Source organism: Canis lupus, chromosome 28 (assembly GCF_011100685.1).
Source record: "Canis lupus familiaris isolate Mischka breed German Shepherd chromosome 28, alternate assembly UU_Cfam_GSD_1.0, whole genome shotgun sequence".
NCBI lineage: Eukaryota > Metazoa > Chordata > Mammalia > Carnivora > Canidae > Canis > Canis lupus.
The window spans coordinates 23,569,445-23,593,404 of NC_049249.1; the positions used below are offsets into that span (position 1 = coordinate 23,569,445).

Consider the following 23,960-nt stretch of genomic DNA (forward strand, 5'->3'; position numbering starts at 1 on the left):
ACAGTACTTAGACAAGTGCATGAAGGGAATGTGACCCTAATTTAAGTCAAATAGTTGTCAGAACACTTACTGCATGTCCATGCAATATGCCTTATTTACGTGAACTATATTACTCAAAGAGTGTCCTACTGTCATCTGTATTACGCAGTCTCTGAGATTTTTTTTTTTTTTTTTTTTTTTTTTACATAGACTTCTTTCTCCATCAGATCTGTAAGCTCCTGTGGGCAGAGTGCTTAGCTTATTTTACTGCTTATCTCAGAAGCACAAGCCAGGACGAGACCACACTTATTAGTGAACAAGTATTTAAACAGCAGACACGGCATCCTCTGCTTTCCCTTAACTGCAGGTGACACTGCAGACATACCTGCCTGTGTCTGTAGAGGAGCAGGCAGGCCACGATGTGTGTTGACATAATGGCACAGGACTTGCTAGCAGCTGGAAGGCAAACACAAAGCTTTAGGGTCCCTTTTTTTAATAGCACTGAAAGTCTCTAAAAAGTACCTAAACCTTAAATAGGAGGATTGAAAACTATAAATACCTCTACGTTTCCTGTCACTATAGTTTACTGAAGGGAAATTACAGCATTACACCATGCTCTGGCCAACAGATCCTCAGTAGAGATCACTATGATGATGTAACAGAATCTGGCCTAAGACAGCTCCACTTTCCAAACAGGCCAGTGGAATTTAGTTACTGAATGACCGAGAGACACCTTTATAGAAATACCAAGACCCAAAGCAGAAGCCGTTCTGGCAGTTCTACAGGGTCTCCCACTTTTGAGTTTGACTTAGTACTCTAGTAGCTGCATCTCTACTGTTCTAGTAGCTGCACCACTACAGCCTTCCTCTTGCAGGTAGATTCACCATCACAGTAAAACAGGTGTGCAGTGGGAGAAGGAGTAGTAGATTTGAAGTCAGAAAATCTGGGCTAAAATCTAATTTCTACAACTGACTAATTTCATAACTTGGGGGGAAAATTACTTCAACCCCTGTGCCGTAGCTTCCTCATTGGTAAGATGAAAATGCTGCCTCGCTCACTGGGATGAGGAGGAAATGACCCACCTGCCAGGTAGAGATATGGAGGGAGAGGGCAAAAATATATTTGAGAATGACCATAGTCCATAACCCAATACTCAGAATTTGTAGGAAATAATTATATAAATCAAATATGAGAACATCTATGGAATAATCCAAAACAAACACACTGTGAGTTTTCTGAGATGATAATGAATTCACGAATACTTCACTCATAGTGTTGTCTCTAGCGTTTGAAAAACAAAAAAAAAAGTACCAACTACCACATTTATAGCCATTAAAAAGAATATTCATAGTTTTTAAAAAAACATGAATAAATATTTGTGTTATAAATGGAAAACAGTGCAATACAAAACATTTTTAGAGACTACACAGCAACATCCCTGGTTATCTAAGTAAGAGATTTTTTATTTATCTTCCAACTTTTCCACATTATAGGTGTATTATTTCTAGCATCAGAATTTAAGCAAGAAAGAGACACAAATAGAGGTGCATAAGAAAGAATACCCTGACTTCGGGTGAAGCAAGAGCAGGAGCAGCTGGAGTGGCAGGAGCAAGAGGAGGTGAGGAAGCCCCCACACTGGTGTTGCCGGGAAGTGCTGAGAGTCTGGCCTCACTGGGAGTGAGGCTCAGAGAATAACAAGGAGAGCCCACCTGGGCTGTGCACCAAGGGACCTCACCACTACCACTACCACTGCCACTGCCACAGGATTTTAAAGCAGACTCTACCACATGATACACACTGTCATTTGGGACTCAGAGATGGCTAATTCTGCACTCAACTCACTCTGCTCTGGCTCACATCCACTTGAATTACGTGTGCACGGCTATGCCACCAAGAAGAGCATAAGCTCATGCAAAACTGCTAATTATTCCATTTGTATCCCCCATGGCTGAAACAAAGCTGTATGCACACACGACAGCCCCTCAGTATTTGCTGGATAAAAATGAATATGGGGTCAGCAGGGGAAAGGGACATGCAACTATAAACCCACATGCGATATACTACTAATTAGTTCAAAGAAACAAATTCATGAACAAAAAAGGCAATAAATCATTGTGACAGTACTCATTTGTAAAAAGCATAAGACTCATCATATAAGCACCTACTAATTATCAGGCACTGTGTGTGATGTACCCGATTACTTCAAATCCCCAAAGCATCACCTTCTAATAACTTGCCATCACCACCTGTGTAGTAGGTAATGGCACCAGAAGCAGAACCTAACTACAGCAGGTTCCAAAATAAGTGTGGTGCGCCCTGCCCCACGCTGGGTCTCAAATGCAGAATTAAAGGGTTTGGTACTGTACTTACTGAAGAGAATGTGCTCAGCCAGATTTGCAATCAGCCTTCTTCGGAAGGATTCATCGGTTACATTTTGGGACTCATCGATGGATGTGTCTGCACCTTCATCAGCAGCATCACTGGGTCTGAAAAGAATTGTTTTAATTAGACTCTACAAGCTCTTTTATAAGCAAACTATCCAAAACTAAGGCATAAATGTCTTAGATACTTTCAATTACTCTATAATATAAATTTAAACCACAAATAGATTTATATGCATTATTTCCCTCCACAATATGCCTTACTATATTTATATATGTAGTATACTCTCCTGACCAAAAGATTTTATTGAGTCATGACTAGATAACCTATTGATACATCACTTCCAAAATCCACTGGCTGAAAAAAGCAAGATACCTCATTTTAAGACATTTCTAAAATTGAACACATTAAGGGAGGGGCTTAATATTTAATTTTGCTAAGTTACAATTCAACGTAAATTCTAGAAAATCTACATAGGAACTCTTCTGTACACTGCACTTAGGTACAATACACATAACCTATGCTACTACCAAAAGGAATTCAGTTCCAACATTCAAAAGTATAAATCAAGTAAGAACTCATACCTGATTCACACAATCAAAAAGATGTTAGAACACAAATAATCAAAAGCCTCCAGACTGATATGAAAATGTGTTACTTCACTATCCTTTAACAGACCAAGAGAAAAGTTACCCAAAGTGAGGATGTGAAAATGAGAATGTGCTCATTCTTCATACCTGCCCTACGACCCAACAATTGCACTGCTGGGGATTCACCCCAAAGATACAGATGCAATGAAACGCTGGGACACCTGCACCCCGATGTTTCTAGCAGCAATGTCCACAACAGCCAAACTGTGGAAGGAGCCTCGGTGTCCATAGAAAGATGAATGGATAAAGATGATGTGGTCTATGTATACAATGGAATATTACTCAGCCATTAGAAATGACAAATACCCACCATTTGCTTCGACGTGGATGGAACTGGAGGGTATTATGCTGAGTGAAATAAGTCAATCGGAGAAGGACAAACATTATATGGTCTCATTCATTTGGGGAATATAAATAATAGTGAAAGCGAATAGAAGGGAAGGGAGAAGAAATGGGTGGGAAATGTCAGAAAGGGAGACAGAACATAAAGACTCCTAACTCTGGGAAGCAAACTGGGGGTGGTGGAAGGGGAGGAGGGCAGGGGGTGGGGGATGAATGGATGACGGGCACTGAGGGGGGCACCTGACGGGATGAGCACTGGGTGTTATTCTGTATGTTGGCAAATTGAACACCAATAAAAAAATAAATTTATTATTAAAAAAAAATCTTTTAGAAGAATTTGGGGATGAGTTTGAGTTTAGTGCATAAAGAAGTAAACATTGACAAATTTAAGCTATAATTAACTCCAGGGAAAATAAAAGTTGTACAAGCAAGCAAATTGTAACAAAAAGAAAAAAATCTATCTTTCTGTACAATGCCAGAAGTAATAGATTATCTGATAATTTAGGTAGTATAAAAAATGTCCACAAATCTTACCTTAAAGGAAGTATAGCTGGTAACAATGCTTGCTCTAGAGAAAGTGGAGCAGATACAGGTTTCTGACTTTGGCTTTCTAGATATTCCTGGGGGTGGGGAGGGAATACAATACAATCATTAACTCCCATTGTCTTGCTTACATAAGCATATATAAAATATAATTCAATCTTCAAAAAATAAAAAGGGAGTGGTTTATAAAATGAGCCATGCTACAGAGCAGAAGAAGTACTTTCTAATGCTAAACTACCTTCAAAAGTGTAGAACGACACCTACAAATGTTGGCAAGCATGAAATCTAAGGACTGATGATACAAAGGATGGGACAATGAACGCTTAAGCAAAATTACATATTTTTTTAGTTAAAAAAAAATTTTTTAAGTAGGCTCCACACCCAACATGAGGCTTGAACTCCCAACTCTGAGATCAAGAGTTGCACGCCCTACCAAGAACTTTTCTCATATCTACACAAAACTATCTGACATTCCCAATATTATATTTAAAAATATAATGCTTATAACCATGCTTTTAAAAATCATTGTTGTTATCATAATGATAGTGATAATAATAATAATGATAATCAATACAACCCTGCTTTTTAAAGGAAATCTGACAACCTGAAAGTCACATAATATTCAAAAGACCCTTAATCCAAAAGCAGATCCTAACAGTATAGAGAAGCTGTACAATAATTTTGAAGAGGATAAAGTGGTTAAGAAAGGACAAGATTCTTGAAAGCACGTAAGGCCAGAAAGCACCTAGCACCACAGTCAGAATCTTTAAAGAAAAACTACGAAAAAGAAAAGGAGGCCTCTGCTCCTTGTCCCTGGGCTCCCGATTCCCTTACTCGTTCTTCTCCCTTCTCCTGGACTGATTCAGTGATCTCAGGAAAGTAAAACTGCCAGGACCTCAGGGGCCCGCCAGCACCAGGCTTCTACACAAACGGTACCGTGCCTTTGAATGTATGCATGCTGCATTCCACTCGGTAGAACAGAACATGGTCCTAGACTGTCGATTTTACCCAGGTTTTAGGGGTAGGTTTTGAAAAAATTTCCTCTAAAGACAATTTTAAAACATACTATAAGATACCAACGTATATCAATGTGAAGAATTCTCATGAACTAAGAAAGAAACAATAGCAAAAAATGTTGATGCTGGCATTGCCCAGAGATAGAAATTTACTATCCTTTGTCAATAGGCACACTTGGGTGGGAAAATTTAGGAAATGCCAATTTTGACATAGCCCTCATTTTAAAAGAGAAGATACCAAGGTCACACAGAGAGGAGGCAGCAGAGACAGAACCAAAGCCCACATCTTCTGACACAGAGCTATGCCAGCACTTTAATACCGCTTCGTTCCAATAAATACTCACCTTTAAGGAAAATGGTTGTGCAAAATCCACTCTGACACAGCCATAGTTTTTTCGTAACATTCTGATAACTCCTCTAGCTACGCTCCAAAGGCTCTCATTCTTCTTAGGTTTTCCCTGAATGCCAATTTTCAAAGAACAGCATGGTAAGAAATAAAGCTAACAAGGTATTCTGTTACCCAAAAAATGCCATTCATTCATTCATTCATTCACTTATTACTCGGACGCTTAAATCAACTGAGCCCAGGTGCCCACCATTTTTTTTTTTTTTAAGGAAACTAGATGTTTGTATTGAAAGAGACAACATTGGATAAAGAAGGAAAAGTGTTCCTTGACTGAGACCTGTCATAAATGCTTAGCATGCAAAGATGCAAAAAGACGTAATCCTTTTATGGGGAGAGACAGTTTGGTCAGTGAAAACCAGAACACTAATTCATTTAGCACACTGTTTACACCATTCACAAAAACACCTCTGCAAACTATGGTACTGGCACAAAAACAGACACATAAATGAACAAAATAGAGTTTCCAGAAATAAACCCACAATTATATGGTCAATTAATCTTCAACAAAGGAAGCAAGAATATGCAATGGTAAAAAACCTGTCTTCAACAAATTGTGCTGGGAAAACCGGACAACTACTTGCAAAATAATTGAAACTGGATCTCTTTCTTACACCATACACAAAAAAATACACAAAAAATAAACTCAAAATGCGTTAAAGAACTAAACGTGAGACCTGAAATGATAAAAATCCTTGAGGAGAGCACAAGCAATAATTTCTCTGTCACTGGTCATACCAATATTTTTCTAGACAGGTCTCAAGACAAGGTAAATAAAGACAAAAATAAACTATTAGGGCTACATGAAAGTAAAAAAGTTTCTGCACAGCAAAGGAAACACTGAACAAAACTAAATGACAACCTACTACATGGAAGAAGAAATTTGCAAAATGACATATTAGATAAAGGGTTAATATTCAAAATGTATAAAAGAACTTATACAACTCAACACCAAAAAAAGAAAAAAATTTAAAATGGGCAGAGGTGCCTAGGTGGCACAGTCCATTGAACATCCAACTCTTAGTTTGGCTCAAGTCATGATCTCGTATGATGATCAAGCCCTTCCTCAGGCTCCAGGCTCAGCACAGAGTCTACTTGATTCTTTTTCCCTCTCCCTCTGCCCCTTCCCCCTGTAGGGGTACATACATTCTCTCTCTCTCAAATAAATGAATCAATCCTTAAAAAAAAAAAAAATGGCAGAAGATATGAACAGATAGTTCTCCAAAGAAGACATGCAGATGCCAACAACACATCATCAGGAAGTTCAAATCAAAACTGCAATGAGGTATCACACCTGTCAGAATGGCTAGCAACAAAACAAGAAACAACTGTTGTCAACGATGTGGCGATAAAAGAACCCTCATGTACTGGCGATGGGAATGCAAACTTGTGCAGCCACTGGAGGTTCCTCAAAAAGTTAAACACAGAATTAGCCTACAATCCCATAATCACACACTACTGGGAACTTACCCCAAAATACAAAAGCACTAATTCAAAAGGATAGATGCACCCTAATGTTTATTGCAGCATTATTTACAACAGCCAAAGTATGGAAGCAGCCTAAATCCCTATAGACTGAATGGAGAAAGAAGATGCAGCATATATACATAATAGAATGTCATTCAGCCATAAAAAAGAATGAAATCTTGCCATTTGCAACAAGGATGGAGCTTATAATTATACTATAGAGTATAATTATAAGCAAAATAAACCAGTCAGAGAAATACATATGATTTCACTCACATGTGGAATTTAAGAAACAAAATAAATGAACAAAAGGAAAAGAGAGAGAGAAGGAGAGGCAAAGAAAGAAACAGATCCTCAACTACACAGAACAGATGGTTGCCAGAGGGGAGATAGGTGGGGGGGATGGGAGAATTAGGTAAAGGGGATTAAGAGTACACTTAACATAATGAGCACTAAGGAAGGTATAGAACTGCTGAATCACCATTCTGTACACCTGAAACTAATAGAATACTATGTTAATTATACTGGAATTGAAATTTAAAACACACAACAAAGAAAAAATACCATTGCAAACTAACGAAGGATAAAAATGATGCAACAGGCTGGAGAACTGTTCTGCAGTTCTCAGATAAAAATAGGTCAGGTGCCATTTATATGAAGCCTGATGATCACCAGAGCCCACATATCCAATATTAGGCAAGTGAATGCCAAATCTAGCCCCAGTGGCCTTTAATCCAATTATTCATTTAGTAACATTTACTGAATATTAATATACATAAGGCACAATGATGGGCCTCTAATGGACACAGGATGCAGATATGGCCTCATGAAACAGGGTGAGTGGTGTACATATTCAACACAGACCAATTCAAGGAGGGGTCTCCTAAGAGGAACACAGATGATAATCCGGTCTATCACTTCATCTTTAAAGCCTCTAATTATCGGGGTGCCTAGGTGGCTCAGTCAGTTAAACATCTGTCTTCGGCTCAGGTCATGGTCTTGGGATCAAGTCCCGAGTCAGGCTCCCTGCTCAGCCAGGAGCCTGCTTCTCCCTCTCCTTCTGCTCTGCCTACCACTCTGCCTATTGGTGCGCTCTGTCAAATAAATTAATGAATAAATAAATAAATAAATAAATAAATAAATAAATAAATAAATAAAATCTTTAAAAAAGTAATAAAGACTCTAATTATCTAGTATCCTTGAACTTCTGGCATTTTAGGGGCAGTTAAGCTCAAAACCAATACTTTATCCAAGACTTCTACACTAAATCAGAGCAAAACAAAATCCCTCTGGAATTCTCATAATGCAGGTAAGTTGATAAAAGCAATCTGGAAAACTGGCATTATCTGCTAAAGCCAAACATACGTATACCTTATGACCCAGCAATTCCACTTGTAGGTACATACCCAACAAAATGCATATATATGGTCATCAAGAGAAATCTACCGCCTATTGACCATAGTCAAAAACCAGAAACCAAATTGCCTTTCAACAGATCATGGTACATGGCTAAACACAACAACACGGATGCATCTCACAAACGCCTGCTTGAGCAAAGAAAACCAGAAGCAAAAGACCATCCATATATTACATAATTTCATTTACGTAAGAGTTCAAAAATAGGCAAAATTAATCTATTCTGTAAGCAGATAAGTGGTTGCCCCTGAGAGGACAGTGATGACAGGGGCATGGTGGGCGGGGGGGCAGTTCCTAGGGGCATGATCATATTGTTTCTTGATGTGCATACCAGTTACACGAGTGTGATCACTTTGCAATCATTCAACCTACATGCTTCTGATTTGTGCATTCTTCTCCAACTATTACACTTACTTCAATAAAAAGTTTACTAAAAAATTACTGCCACTTATCAAATGAGTTCACAGTTGCTTTTTCGACGTGATCCCACCACTCCTTCAGGCTGAACTTAAAACCCACACATAAACCATAAACCCTGGGGAGAACTACATTTAACCCTCCATGGTAGAGATGGCAACTCAGTGCCAAGTGTTCTTGCCTTTCCCAATTCCACAGTCATGGCCAGCACTGAAAATCTAACCATGTCAGTCCCTCCAAGTGCAGGAAAACAGCAGGTCAGCACTACCAATCAGACTGACACAAAAGATGAGAGCTACTCAGTATGACCACGCTACCATGTCTCCCACAGTGCTTTAAATAAAATAATAGCAAAAAAATTCCTAATTGATTCCAAAAGCTTGTATCTAAAAGCAAAAGAGTTGACAGTGAAGAACACTTTTGGGTAAGCAGGCCTCTTACCAGTTGTTCGCCATTGTAGTGACCTTCAATAATACGATCATAGGAGATTCCAACAGGTATTATCAAGATGTCTGGGATAGTATTAGTAGACAGAGTATCTACCACAACTGACAAAAGTCCTGCCCGAGCACAGGACGTTTTTCCACTCCTAGAGCGTGTGCCTTCCAGAAAAATCTCTAAGAATTGCTGCTGTCGAAGTAGCTCAACTATATGCTGCAATGGAAGGAGAATGTAAAATGTGAGTTCAAGACCACCCAACTTAGATGAAGCTTAGCCAAGTTAAATCTTAAAACAAACAGAAACCTGTAACTTAACTACTGACAAAATATTTTACTCATGAATAATAGCAAGCCAGCTCCTCCAATGCTCTATTTTGGTGATAACAGAAATAATCATCAGCCCCATATTCAAACAGTAACCACTTACATAATTTCTCAGACAATTTTTTAAATCTCAGTCAAGTCTCTTTTTCCTTCTACTGTGACAACTACTATAAGGGCTTTAAGAATGAGAGAACGTGGGCAGCCCAGGTGGCTCAGTGGTTTAGTGCTGCCTTCGGCCCAGGGTGTGATCCTGGAGACCCGAGATCGGGTCCCACGTCCAGCTCCCTGCATGGAGCCTGCTTCTCCCTCTGCCTGTCTCTGCCTCTCTCTCTCCCTGTGTCTCTCATGAATAAATAAATAAAACCTTTAAAAAAAAAAAAAAAAAAGAATGAGAGAATGTACATACCCCATGGAGCAAAGCTCTATAAAGAACATCCTTCCGTCCATCTGGCGTCTCATCCAGCCTCCGTCGTATGAAAAAGCCTCCGAGCTTATGGATCAAGGTACTGCAAATTAAGGAATGCATTAGTTATTTATAAAGAAAAACGTAAGGATACACAAATTCTAGGTTACTTCAAAACATATGCCACATGAATATAAACCACATGTGTTGTTTGAGCTGACAGTGAAAACATGAGCCTTTTTCCATTTTCATGTTATTGACATGTTTCCATCATTTGCATCATTTGTCAGCCTTTAGAATATCACTTCATGTACTGAAGCTCTAATAACATCTGTTCCAAACTAAAAGAAGTTTGTACAATATATTACCCTGCAAAGATGGTGTTATAGATTTAAAGAGGACGATGAAATACTGATAAATCTTAAAACTGTCAAAGATCTCAGGACATTGACTATTAGATATCCTGAAATCTACCTTTGGCACATTTACTACAAAATGAATGTGATGTGGCAGAAGCTCCTTGGGCAAATGTTCTTGGAAAGTACTGCTTAAGGACGCCTAGGTCCCTCAGTTGGTAAGCATCTGCCTTCAGCTCAGGTCATGATCCCAGGGTCCTAGGACTGAGCCCCATGACAGGCTCCCTGCTTAGTCTGCTTCTCCCTTTGCCCCTTCCCCTGCTTGTGTGCAATCTCTCTCAAATAAAATATTTTTTTAAAAAGAAAGTACTGCTTAGAGAGTGCCTCAGTAAGACAATGATAATCTTATCAAACCAAAACCAAGCATAACCATTTTCCCAAAACATGAAACAAAAATGTGCTTCATGTACCCTTACAGGGGGATAAGACGATTCTTCTCTCAATCCTATGGTTCTTTCTATGACACTGATGGATTCTGACATTGAAATGAAATTTTATAATACCTAAGTCAACCTTTCCAAACTCAGAGCATCCCCCTTTTCAAATAGAGTGATATTAATATTAATATCAACATACATTTTCAATATCCTCTAAGAGCAAAACTACAGAGCTATTTGAAGGCAAGGACTACGTTACCTTCTTCACTCTTGTCTAAAACATAGCTGGGTAAGTATCAACTGACACATGAATGAATGACCTCCCTTCAGCCATTCACATGAGTCTGGCCAGCCACAGAACTTTGAGCAAAGGATTAGGAAGGAGCTCCTTGGACTGTGAGGCTGAGGGTAAAACTTCACAGCACACAAAGGTAATCACACTGCCACTCTGTGAGACCTTACCTGCACAATCTGCCAGTCCACTCCCCCACCAATTACTGTGAATCCATCCTCGTTCTATTCCCAACTGCTCAGAGCTGACCTCAGAGATGCTCTATGCTTTGAAATTTGAGCCTTCAATGTCCTAAACCAACTAAACCTACTCCTCACCCATTCCCCATTGGTGATCAGCTCTACTGTCACCAGGTGGTAAATATCTGGGAGGCTTCTTCCCTCATTTCCCCCTCTCCCACTGTGGACTAGCATTTCATCTTATAAATTCACCTAAGTACTCTTAGTGGCCACTCTATGCCTTCCTTACCAAGAGCACCACGACAAATTTTAAGCCTTCATTACCTTTTGCCTAAACTATTGCAATAGTTGCAATAGAGCCAGAATTGTTCTAAATCCCTCTAATCCAGAATGACTTTCCAAAATGCAAATCTGACCACTTCCCAACTACAGGATATACTCCATAAACTCTTGGCTTAAAAACTCTTGGTTGTGATCTAGCTCTCACTCCCTGTGCAATGACCACTTCTGGCCTTTGACCATTTAACTGCATCTCATATTCTAATCCCACTGAATCGCCTGCCCTTCTGACCATACCATGGATTTGAACCTCTCAGCCTCTTCACATACTATTTCCTCTGAATGGAATGCACTGCATTCTCCCAAAAACCTCTAATATATACTTTTCGTGTCATGCTATAATTATTACATGTCCTAGCAGTACTAAATTATCGGGGCAAAGTTAACAGGTATGGTTCTTCTTACTTACTTCCTACCATCACCACAACCCTCATACCCACCCTACCTTCCCCTACTGCCAAGCCTTATACAATATGCTAGCTCATCTTTCTAGGACTTTTAGCCATTTGATAAATATTCCCAATGAAGTTGAGGTATTCATAGTTCACTAAGTACCCCACATAAAACATAGAAATAATTAATAATCTTAATGCTTTTTTGTACTTTTCAAATTTTCACAATAAATATGCATTACTTATATAGCAAAAGTAAAAAAGCTAATATCATCTTTACAATAACAGGTTTTATGTTTCAAGACATATAATGAAAAAATAAATATTCAACATACAGTCTTTCCACTACCCTAAAATTCAAAATAAGCTGGTCTTACCTGAAGATGGGAATGTTAAGATTATTGCCTGAAGCAATGTATGGTGCTTTGATGTTATGACAGAAGAGAATGAAAGTCAGCAGGAGATAGTCAATATGTGATCTGTGAACTGGCAGGAATATAAGTGGCAAATTCATCTAGTAAAAAAAAAAAAAAAAAAAAAAAAAAAGCCAAATTTAAAATTCAAATGTGAACATCAAATCAATGAGTCATTGATCTGTGTACAATTGCAATTTTATATTTGGTTAGAATGCTCGTTGATCAATGACTCATTCTTTAAAAACATTTTCCACTAATTTCTCCCAATTTAATACTTCCACAGCTGAAAGCAACAACCACCACAGTAACAATGAGTTAGGAAAGGAAAAGTGCAGTCGAGAATTCAAATGGACTTTATGTACCTTCGGAGAGGCAGCTCTGATCATGTCAAAAGAGCAGAGGCTTTAGAGTCAAGCCTGGCTTGGGTTGAAATCGTGGGCAGTCACTCACTAGCCATGATTGGGAAATACTTATCTGTACTTCTATTTCTTCATTAAAAATACGGATTGTTCTACCTGATTTCAGAGTTGTTGCAAGGTAATTTACAGAAGGAATCCAGCATATTACTGGCAGGTCCTCCTTTACTCACACCTCCCCAAATGCACAACTACTGTGGTCACCTCACATGGGGGAAATCTTCCAAATGGGTTGGATGCACACAGGACACAAGAGAACATTTCCATACAAAAGACTCTAACTAACATCACTCCACAAACATGGGGATAACAGAATGACAGATCACACAAATTCTTGCCTCAGTTGCAGCTTTAACCATCTCAAGTTGGCCTTTGTGGATCTGAATATTCCAAAAGAAGCTGTTGAACAGTTTAAGCAACACCCATCCTGTCAGTCTAAAAGAAATTTAAAGAGGAAAAAAAAAAAAAAGGAATTTGAATGTGCATAAATACATTGAGAGAGAACTGACTTTTGTCTAAAGTTTCTGAACCTACAACCTAAAAGTGCTCATAAACAACTTAGTGTGTATGTCTGTATCTGAACTTCTGAATTAAAGAGCTGATTTTTACATGTATACGTATAGATACATGTATTTATTAAAGACTAAATCTTACATTTCACTCAAATAGCATACTTTACACTTTAGAAGCAAATCATCAACTGAATATTTAGGTGAGCAGAATGCCGTACAAAACTACTCCCTTTTGGGGCACCTAGGTGGCTCAGTGGTTGAGCATCTGCCTTTGGCTCTGCTCATGATCCTGGTATCCTGGAATCGAGTCCCGCATCAGGCTCCCCCAGGGAGCCTACTTCTCCCTCTGCCTATGTCTCTACCTCTCTGTGTCTCTCATGAATAAATAAAATCTTTAAAAAAAAAAAAAAAGGGGGGGGCGGGGAGGGAAGCCTGGGTGGCTTAGTGATTTAGTGCCGCCTTCAGCCCAGGGCGTGATCCTGGAGACCCGGGATCGAGTCCCACGTCGGGCTCCCTGCATGGAGCCTGCTTCTCCCTCTGCCTGTGTCTCTGCCTCTCTGTCTTTCTCTCTCTCTCTGTCTCTCATTAATAAATAAATAAAATCTTAAAAAAAAAAACCAGTTTTTGTAAGATATGGATATGTGAAATCTACCACACAAGTCTAGAGAGATGTCAGCAGTTGTACAATGGTTGCTATCAATTAACAAAGATTAAGGCACCTCAAATCCTACCACAGTGCTACTTCCTATGGAAGCTGAATAAGAATATAAAAAGGAGTTAGTTTTAACATCAGAACATGCTCAAACTTCCTTTGGACGGAAACCACTGCACTAGGAAAGTCCAATGGTTCAGTCCCTATTTGCTCAAAACCGGATGGCTCTGAAGGAAAGCTTTTTACTTTGCCTTTTAATACCTGATCATTGTTGGTGAGACAGTGGCAACCATTTCTTGAAGGATCCTTTTGGCTTTCTTTTTCACTTTATTGATGGCTTTTGATTGCTGCTGAGCAGAACCATCAGGATTTAATTCAGCAGCCACTTCTGCAATTGCCTCTTGAACTCTGATTTGAAAACAGAAAGACAATGTAACTGGTTCTAGGATACATTCTGCATTCAGTATTTTCTAAATCACAGCTATAAATCACAAGAAAAGCTATAAATCTCCTTAATATACTTATAGAACCTGAAAATAAGCTCAAATTAGATATGTTTTGTTTGGCTGCCCACTAAATATTAAGGATATTACACTCCTAAATCAAGGAATCTCTGAGGTATCTGGAAGGCGGATTTAAGAACCTAACTCAAATTCATTGGCTTAACAACTACATGAATTGAATGTTTCAGGTATCCTGCAAGGGATACAAAGTTGCAGTCTAGCAGAGGAAGAGAAAGAAAGGTTATCCTTTCAGGAATATAATTCAGAGGTATCCAAAGCCCCCTGCCAAGGTGAAGTGTGATTTTTCTTCTGAAGACTTTACTCATTTATATTGTGACTTTATTAGAACAATATGTAAAACTCTCTAGGAGGGATCAAAGAGGAGTATAAATATTTACAAGTGTTTCCCATATCAATTTACTAATATAAGAAAGGCATAGCTCAAGATTAAAACAACACACAGTGATAAGTGGTAAAGTAAGAGGTAAGATTTAACCTAGTTTTTGTAAATCTTCCATGTGACTTAGGGAACGTGTGAGGTTAAACCTCCTTAAATCACTTTTAATATCCTAGTTATTAGTCAAAACAGGCAATGGAATGAAACATACTTAAAGGTTTTTACCTAGAAAACAGAACATACAATAACCCAAAGGAGTTTCAAATAATTACATTTTTCTCCCACCGTTGCTACTGATTTCAGACTAGTACACAGCAAAACCCCACATAGTCCCGTAATTCATTAATACAAAAGATCAATTCCATAGGACACTGATGCACCTTCAGCCTATTCCTTTAATACCTTCATTTCAATCTGGCCAGGCATGTATTTTTTACAAGTAATTGAGAAGATAACTAAATCTCCATATCAACTATTTTCTCATTCATTCATTCATTCATTCATTCATTCTTTACTGAGTACCTACTATGTGCCACCACTGTTCAGGCCTCAACAACCACAGCATAGGGCCTGCATTTCAAAGCAGTCTTTCTAACCACTCTGATTTCTGGTCCCTAAATCCAGGTAGATATCTACATGGGCCACACCAATGAGGTGGAGCAGAGACTGACCTTCCTGCAAACTCCCATACTCTAACACTTAAACTTGAGAATGACTTCTTTCCCCACTCTGAGTTCAAGTCACTCCCATTTGTAAGCAAGCTCTTCTGAGACCAAGGACAGAATTGTTATTCTCTTAAAATTTCTAGGAAGGATTTTCTAGCACAAAAATTTGTACCTACATACTCAATAACTGAAATAGCAAATGCACTTCTCTTTCAGCTATAAGATAGGAAACATAATGTCCCAAATATTCATATTAAAGAAAACTTAACAGAACTAGGTATGTGCATCTCTAAATTCTAACTCACCTTTCACATATTAAAAGCCCATTTGATTATTAATGCATAAAACAAGACTATTATTCGCAAAACCACCTGTTTTGCTGCCTTTCCTTGCTTTCCCTGTAGTTTAACATTTAACATTTGGAAATGGAAATCCCACTTAAGACAGAGTCCCAGAGAAACTAAAGGTTAATAAAGGAATTGATCCCCCACTCCCTCACCCCATCCCTGCCTCTTCCCCTTACAATAGTATCCTTACCCTTACCTACTGCTGTTCAGTACATTTTCAGCCACATTGGTGGCAAACATGCCTCTATGGACATCTCGCTCTTGAATAAAAAGCACATAAGAAAGACGTCTTGCAAGCCATCCTCGGTGCCTGCAATGTGAAAAAAGACTTAGCAGAGAGTAGACTAGGAAGACCTAAAAAAAATTGCTTGAAGTATACAGTAGTTTCCCTGCCATAAAAACAAACCCTTGTTTCATCTATTCCTGAAATGTGGCATACTATAGCAAATTCTCCGTAGCAGTTCAGAATGATTTGCGTAGACAATTTCATTCCAGATTTCTTTCATGTACTCTCAACTAAAATTTCAACTTGGAATTTGTGTACTAAAATGCTTGGTTTAAAAAAAAAAATGCCTGGTTTTTACTCTGCCAAATAATAAACCAATATAAAAACAAAAGAAATAAAAATGTCTTACTTTATTAAAACATTGTTAAAAGCAAGTATGTTGAATGAGATCTATATATTTAACTGTGAGCTATAAAGAAAAAGTTTGGAAGTCTTTTCTACACAAAGGGCTATTTTTTTTTATTAAAGTAATTTTTTTTTTTTTAATCTAAGGTATCACTGACTCTCATATTGAATTGATAAGGCTTGATTAGTTGAGAAGTCAAGGATAGCTCAAGTACGGTCTGAACATTTGTATACTGGGCTTACGAAGCCAGAAATTCTTACCTCCTCCCCCCCCCCCCCCGGACATTTGACGTATCTTAGGCCTAGGACACATTCCCATCAGTGTTGCTGACTATGTGTTACTTATATAGGGCTTTGGAGACAGAGACCACAAAATAAGAATGCTACAAACCTTCACATGCAAGGATTTGAAACCATTTGTAATGATTATATAATGCCTCACTATCATTTCCTCATAAGCACATTCAAATGGATTCAAATATAAATTCATGAATTTTGAAAAGCCCTCAGGTGAGGAAAAGTAACTGGAGGAAGAACTATTGATGAATCGCTCATTCCTTCACCTTTTTTCTGGATATTCTTTTTCTACCTCCTTTCCTCTGTCTCATTTCTCTGCAAACTTGACCCACTATGTTAAGTGTTTACTTCTAAATTCTTCCTTGAGTGAGCACTTTCAGAACTGTTACTAGAATGTGCAAAGTCCCAGCTCCTGATGAAATCCTTTTGCAATGGATTGAGTTGTGTGTGTGTGTGGGGGGGGGGGGGGGAAATGTGTGGTGTGTGTGTTTATAAAACTGTTTAGGCTTTGCTCCATGTAACATGCAGAGAAAAGCTAAGTAGCCAGCTCAACCGCAGAGCTGCAGAGGCAGCTCATCACACAGACTGGTTTCCTGATTGCCTAGTCAGTACAGCATATGCTTTTTTTTTTTTTTTTTCCTTAACTGCTTCCAACTGAGGACAACAAATGAACCCTTTGGCTTTACATAAAATGGCTACTTAAACAAGAAGAAACCCTATGAGATTTTCCTTAAGTCAAATAGAGAGGAAAAAAAAGAAATAGTGGGCCATAATTTCTCCTCTCTCCTTTAAACTTAAGACAGAGAAAAAAGAGTAGCATGGGAATGGGGAAACATAAATCCCTTGACTTTGGTTCTATTAAAAAAAAAAAAAAAAAAAAGACCTTTTATATGCAGGTATTGTCATGCTCACTTATGATCTCATCACCAAAATATGATCAGTAACATCAGAAAGCCTTCAAATTTAAGTACTTGACTTTTCTGGATCAATTTTTCACAGAATTTCAAGCATGTCTCATCACCTGAACCTACTTGCTGACCCACTCCAGGCATTTACTCTTAGAATTAGTTGTAAGGACTGGCAGCATTTTTGGCTGCCATTCTCTTCTGCCTCACAGACATTCACACAACCTTCCCTTCCCCCTAGCCTAGATTCACATAAAACAAAGCCTCTTTTCTCTGGCTCAGATGCCTAACAGCCCATCTCCATCTTCAGTGTGCCTGAAGTCTCGAAGAATTCTAAAGAAAATCTTAACCTAATAAATGAAAGAACATTTGCTCAATGCAGGAACACATCTTTTAAAACTCCATAAATTAGGCTGATTTCAATTTTTAAGTATAAAATAATAATAGATAAGACATTTGAAACTACTCTTTCCTCAGACAAATCTTTTATCGTTTTGGCACACTTCAGATATAAAATAAATATACAAATAAAAAAAGAAAGCTATTAAGAGAAATCTACACTCTCCCAAAATAGTTACTAAATCATTACAAAGTGTAATAGTAACAGGCTGCTCAGGGGGCTGTGCTGCTTCCAGTTTTTAGATAAAGCCCCTTGTATCCAAAGCTCAATTCTATTAGCTTTAAAAAAGATGAAGAGATTCCTCTTAGAATATATCCATTCATTATTATAGTATTTCTTTTGAGAGGTATTAGAAATAAAAGAAATTTCTTTTTACCTTGTGTGAGTTTCATTGATATAAATAACATTCCGCAAACCCAAAGATGGGATACTGGAGTTGAAAAATTTATCCTACATGAAACAAAATGTAGACGTAAGTATACAACTGGACTGCTGGTGAAGAGCTCACATTACTACTTCTTGATAACCTTTATAACTCAGTTTAAAGTTAAGCATTGCTTCAAAAATCTAAGTGATGAAGAAAAATTATGTTTTGTTGAAAAAAAAAAAAGTACTTTTCAGCCTTCAAAGAAGGTCACAAGCTCAGAACTAAGGCTTTCCACTACCTTGCAAAGGAAATTGTGCCTCCCTTTCCTGCCTCACTCCCTTATCTCCAACCCAAAAGGCTTGAAACTACTGAAAGCTTGTTAAATCGCTGCCAGGAATACTGGAGATTTCAGTGTTCTCCAAATGCAAAAATATCATGCTAAGTACCATGTAGTTATCATTAGATTACTAAATCTGGCAATAATCCTGACACAATAATTATTATCCCCATTTTACAGATAGGAAAATTGAGGCTGACAGACACTTTAATTTTCAAATCTACATCTTGCTCGAAAGAGTATGGTCTTTCTATTTCTTTAAAATGACTGTTTACTTAATTGGAAACTGTATGGCTAGATGTCACTCTTTGTACAGGAAACCTTAAAGGGTAATTCAGAGATAGTTCTGCTGAAAAGAGAGTCTGTAGCTTTAGCAGTGTGGACAAAAAGAAAACATTCCACAAATAAATGCTGGGAAAGCATAATGTACCTTCGATAGAAAATATAAAAATATTTATGTGGAATCTCTTTAGAGATAAGGAAAACAAGATATCAGAGAAAGGATAACAAATATCAAAAAATCACTATTTAAATACTGTTTAAAATTTTTTTGAATAAACATGCCAAAGGAAGAACTTTACGTTCAACTCCATCAGGTTCTGTATTTAAGCACAAAAATCAATTATTTACTATACAATTCATCTATGCCTCCCCAAAACACCCCTCCCACCACCAAATAATTTCCTATACTATCTCTTGACTTAAGAACATATTAGAGTCAGGGCCCCTAGGTGGCTCAGTCAATTGAGCTTTGGACTCTTTGTTTTTGGCCCAGTCCCTGATTTCTGTGTCATGGGATCAAGCTCCATGAGGCTCCGTGGGATCAAGCTCCATGAGTCTCCGTGCTCAGCAAAGAATCTGCTTGGGGCTCTCCCTCCTTCTGTCTCTGCCCCTTCCTCATGCTTGTGCATACGTGTGCACTCGCTCACTCTGTCTCGCTCTCTTTTCCAAAAAAATCTTTTTTTTTAAAAAAAGAATGCATTAAAGTCAAAGCCACATGACCGTTTTATTTAAATTTGTATTTCAACTGGCCTATTCATCTGAACTAGCCTTACTTCTAGACTAGAAATATCATGGTCCTTCAATACTACCAAATTCCTGCAACAAGGCACTTGTGATCTAAGAGGAACAGTATCTATAACTAAGATATTCTTGAGCAGACCAGAATATTGAACATAAACTGCCTGGGTCCCACACAAATCTCGCCCAAATTAGTGAATCCCTTTATACAACTCAGAATCTACAACCCTAAGTAGAAAACTCACATAGCACAGTTAGCTCTCTACACAGATTATAAGCAATGTCAATAAATGAAAGGCACTCAAAAGGCAGAATTTCTACCCTGATAACTATCCCATCCCAGAGAGAGCTTAACATACAGGTATACCTTTTTTTCTTTTTTAAAGATTTTATTTATTTATTCATGAGAGACAGAGAGAGAGAGAGAGAGAGAGAGAGAAAGAGGCAGAGACACAGGCAGAGAGAGAAGCAGGCACTATGCAGGGAGCCCAATATGGGACTCGATCCTGGGACTCCAGGATCATGCCCTGGGCTGAAGGTGGGCGCTCAACCACTGAGCCACCCAGGCATCCACCAGGCATACCTTTTAAAAGGTAATTCTAAAAAAAATAAAAAATAAAAAAAATAAAATAAAATAAAATAAAATAAAAATAAAAAAAGGTTATTCTACTGCCCAAGAACACAGGCACATTAGATTTTACATTCCTGTGCTAATTCATCCCTCTAGCAAATTAGCAACAGAAGCTTGCTTTTCATCTGATTATTCAAATACTTAAACTGTAATGTGGAAGATTTTGCATGATGTGCTTATTTCACCAAAATACAAGCAACAAACCCATACACATTCTATTTAAAATTTTCATCCTGGGACGCCTAGGTGGCTAGCGATTGAGTGCCTGCCTTTGGCTCAGGACATGATCCCGGGATCCGAAATCAAGTCCCACATCAGGCTCCTTGCATGGAGCCTACTTCTCCCTCTGCCAGTGTCTCTGCCTCTCTCTGTGTGTCTCTCACGAATAAATAAAATATTTAAAAAATAAAATAAAATTTTATCCTAACACTTTTTTGAAAATTTTATTTATGTATTTGAGAGAGTGAGCACACGTGCAAATGAGCATAAATGGGGGGGGAGGAGCAGAGGGAGAGGGAGAAGCAGACTCCCCCTTGAGCAGGGAGCCAGACACAGGACTGGATCCCAGGACCCTGAGATCATGACCTGAGCCGAAAGCAGATGCTTAACCTACTGAGCCACCCAGGCACCCCTTATGTTTTAAAAAGATTTTTATTTATTTATTTATTTATTTATTGAGAGGGGGAGAGAGAGAGAATCTCAGACTCAAAGACTACACTGAGCAGGGCATGAAGCAGAGCTCGATCTCACAACCCTGAGATCATGACCTGAGCAGAAATCAGGAGTCATATGTCTATCTGAATGAGTCACTCAGGCACCCCATCCTAACATTTTCATAACCATCCTTCACTATCATAGTCAACAGATACCCATCCTCCCTACCTGTCCTCCCCCTCAACAGAAACTTAGCAAAAGGAGAGTAGGACAGAGCCACATCTTTAAAACTTCACTCTGTCCTATCTCTTGCTCATCTTGCTAGGATTTTAAGATTAAGTTAAAGTTCAACATCTAGAAGTTATATGAAGGTTCCTATTAAACTCTTTAGAAAGAGTAATTTAAAAGATCTACTCTTCCCCTAAAGTCCTGCTAAATTTAAAAAGAACTGGGGAAACTAAGTGGCTCAGTTAGTTAAGCGTCCATCTTCAGCTAACATCATGGACTCCAGAATGGAGCTCAGCAAGAAATCGGTTTCTCCAAGTGCTCCTCCTCCTCCTCCCTCTGCTCTCCGTCTCACAGGCTCTCAGGCACACATTTCTCTCTCTCAAATAAATAAATTAAATCTAAAAAAAAAAAAAAAGAAACTAAAAAAGAACCAAATTATCACTTATCATCAACTGTTTGACCAATATTTACTGAAAAAAAAAAAAAAGAACGGAAAGAAAAATTGAGTCAGCATCGTTACTTGGAATATTTGGTTTATAAACATGGGCCTAAGTTCTAAAAATGAACTAAGTCCATTCAAACTATCCAATAATAAAATTCACACAAAGCTGGAATTTCACTGTGTTTATTAAAGATCAACAAGCAGTAACATTCTTACCCAGCTCTGGGGAGTACAGGAGTAACAACATCTTCCAACAAATGGCCTTTTTCGGCTCATTAGGCTTTCTTTCCATTTTAAGGTTGCAGATCTGAAGACAGTAGGTCTGAAACCACACTCACCCTAATAAATGTTAGTGAAAAAAAGGGTCTGAATGGCAAGAGAACTCTATTTGTCCACTTGGTCTCTAAAACTAAGATATTTCAGATAGAAGAGAAACCTAGGACTTAGGTTTCTTTGGGTAGTAGAAATTTCTCAGAGTAATTTTCCTTCATGGTACTCCCCTCCGTCATCAACACTTGGAACACAAGCAAAAAGCAAGCACCTAAGAGTAATAGCAAGGTCCACTGCACAGAGGTTCAAAAACAGTTGTACAAGGTTAAGCAGCCTGTGACAACACCAGGATGAACAAAACCAGACTCCTGGATCCATATGCTAATAATCAACCTTATCCCTCTCCTATCACAGACTCCCACAAAACCACTACAAAGCCTTAAACAGCAAGTAACTTGTCATTTACAGCTTAAAATATTTTAAACAAAAAACAAGGTAAACTTATATAACATTCCTTTATCCTGACAACAGAGTTTAAAGGCTGGAATTTAAATCATAGCCATACTGTCCAATTAGGGTCAAATTCTACTCATTGTTCTAAACATTTTGCTCATTGAGTTCGTAAGTTGCTCAAATCCCATGGATATAGTATTCTCAAAAATAAGCCAAAAAGCCCCAAAACTCTGACATTATTTTTTATATAATGCAGATAGTGTTCAGGAAACATTTTAAACATGCTACGTTACATCAAAACAAAAACAATACAAGAAAATGCATGTCCTTTAAATTGAGATTCATGCAAATATTTATTTCCTGCTTTTATTTTTTTTTAAACTTTATTTCCATTGCAAAATCCATCATTACATTATGGAAAATAGACACAGAAAGTATCTTATAGGACACCATCCAAAACAACTCCTAGTTGTTTTTTTTTCCTATGCAAAATATTTTGCTTTTTAACATAACCACAGTGCTTAAATATCTCACCCAATTTTTTCTTCCCAATTAACATAAAACCATAAGAATATTTAAATATTAGGCTTCATAAACATATCTTCTAACAGCTGGAGGCAGTTTCTTTGGCTATTAACTTCTATTTGATATTATGTTGCTTCCAGCTTCCTTCATAAACAACATTGAAACAAACATCTTTAGGTTGAATTTTTACCATATTAAACTTACCCATTCCTCATTTGCATGCTTACATCGACCCACACTGTATTCAGATGAATTTGGCAAATAAGAAACATCTATTGTGCCAAGGGTCAGTGCAGATTCATCCATGTCACAAAGAGTAACTTCCAAATCATGTGCTATTAAAAAAAAAATACACCATTTAAATTTAATGACTAATCCAGGTGGCAAATTAATTTGTTCCATCATCAGATGCCAAGGGAACTACTGATGTACTTCTACCATGTTCAGTCAATGTGTAAAGGTAGACTTTGATGTGTTTAAACTCAGCAACTCCAATAAACTATTCTGATTTTTTTTTTAAATCAACATTTGTATCCTTCGACTTCCTGAAAAAAAAAAAATAGCCATGAATGTGCAAGGGTAAATAACAGCTTATTTCAGGTAGGTGACCAAGAATTCTGGAAGGATGAAGGCATGTGCTTATTTAATTAAATAAAAGTTATGTGTATGCACACAAGTACTTTTTTAAAATTATGTGCTGGGAATTTTTGGTCTTACATACTCTCAAGTTTCCCGCTTGAATTAAGCAGCCAGTTTTCTTGTTTTGCCTTAAATGCAATATTTGCACTTTTAATACACCTACAGGGCTCTAAGTCAAAACCAACACTGTCTTGAAATAACCTGATTTAAAAGCTTTCCCCCTTTTCAATAAGCCTTTTCGTACCCTAAGGGAAAATGTTGATGAACAGTGAGCTGCCAAAGAAAACAGAGATTAACCTAAAATACAAAAACTCCCTAACAGAATTCTCAAATTGCCTAAACTCTCGGCTATTTCTCACCAGTCCTTAAATTATTCCCTTAAAACTCTGAGAGGTCACGTCCAGGGTAACAGTGTCACTCCCCAGATGGGTTTGCTGCGGTAACTAGTATCCTCGCCACAACCAACCACCCGGTAC

At 38.0% G+C, this 23,960-nt stretch overlaps 1 protein-coding gene across 4 annotated transcripts in view; it reads right to left on the bottom strand.

The window, feature by feature from the left end:
- GPAM (glycerol-3-phosphate acyltransferase, mitochondrial) overlaps positions 1-23,960 on the bottom strand; it is a 36,641-nt gene that overhangs the window by 11,767 nt on the left and 914 nt on the right. For 3 of the 4 annotated variants that reach the window (XM_038578790.1, XM_038578789.1, XM_038578791.1), the window contains 13 exons: positions 23,050-23,180; positions 21,814-21,936; positions 18,295-18,368; positions 15,882-15,995; positions 14,035-14,181; positions 12,948-13,044; positions 12,155-12,291; positions 9,786-9,885; positions 9,057-9,269; positions 5,257-5,370; positions 3,888-3,973; positions 2,350-2,465; positions 365-435 (listed from right to left, as the gene is read on the bottom strand). In XM_038578790.1, the coding sequence (XP_038434718.1) occupies positions 365-435; positions 2,350-2,465; positions 3,888-3,973; positions 5,257-5,370; positions 9,057-9,269; positions 9,786-9,885; positions 12,155-12,291; positions 12,948-13,044; positions 14,035-14,181; positions 15,882-15,995; positions 18,295-18,368; positions 21,814-21,936; positions 23,050-23,151 (1,494 nt within the window). In that variant the 5' untranslated portion in view covers positions 23,152-23,180. Of the gene's footprint in view, positions 1-364; positions 436-2,349; positions 2,466-3,887; positions 3,974-5,256; positions 5,371-9,056; positions 9,270-9,785; positions 9,886-12,154; positions 12,292-12,947; positions 13,045-14,034; positions 14,182-15,881; positions 15,996-18,294; positions 18,369-21,813; positions 21,937-23,049; positions 23,181-23,843; positions 23,896-23,960 lie in introns of those variants that run through there. The other variant, XM_038578792.1, reaches the window with a different exon arrangement.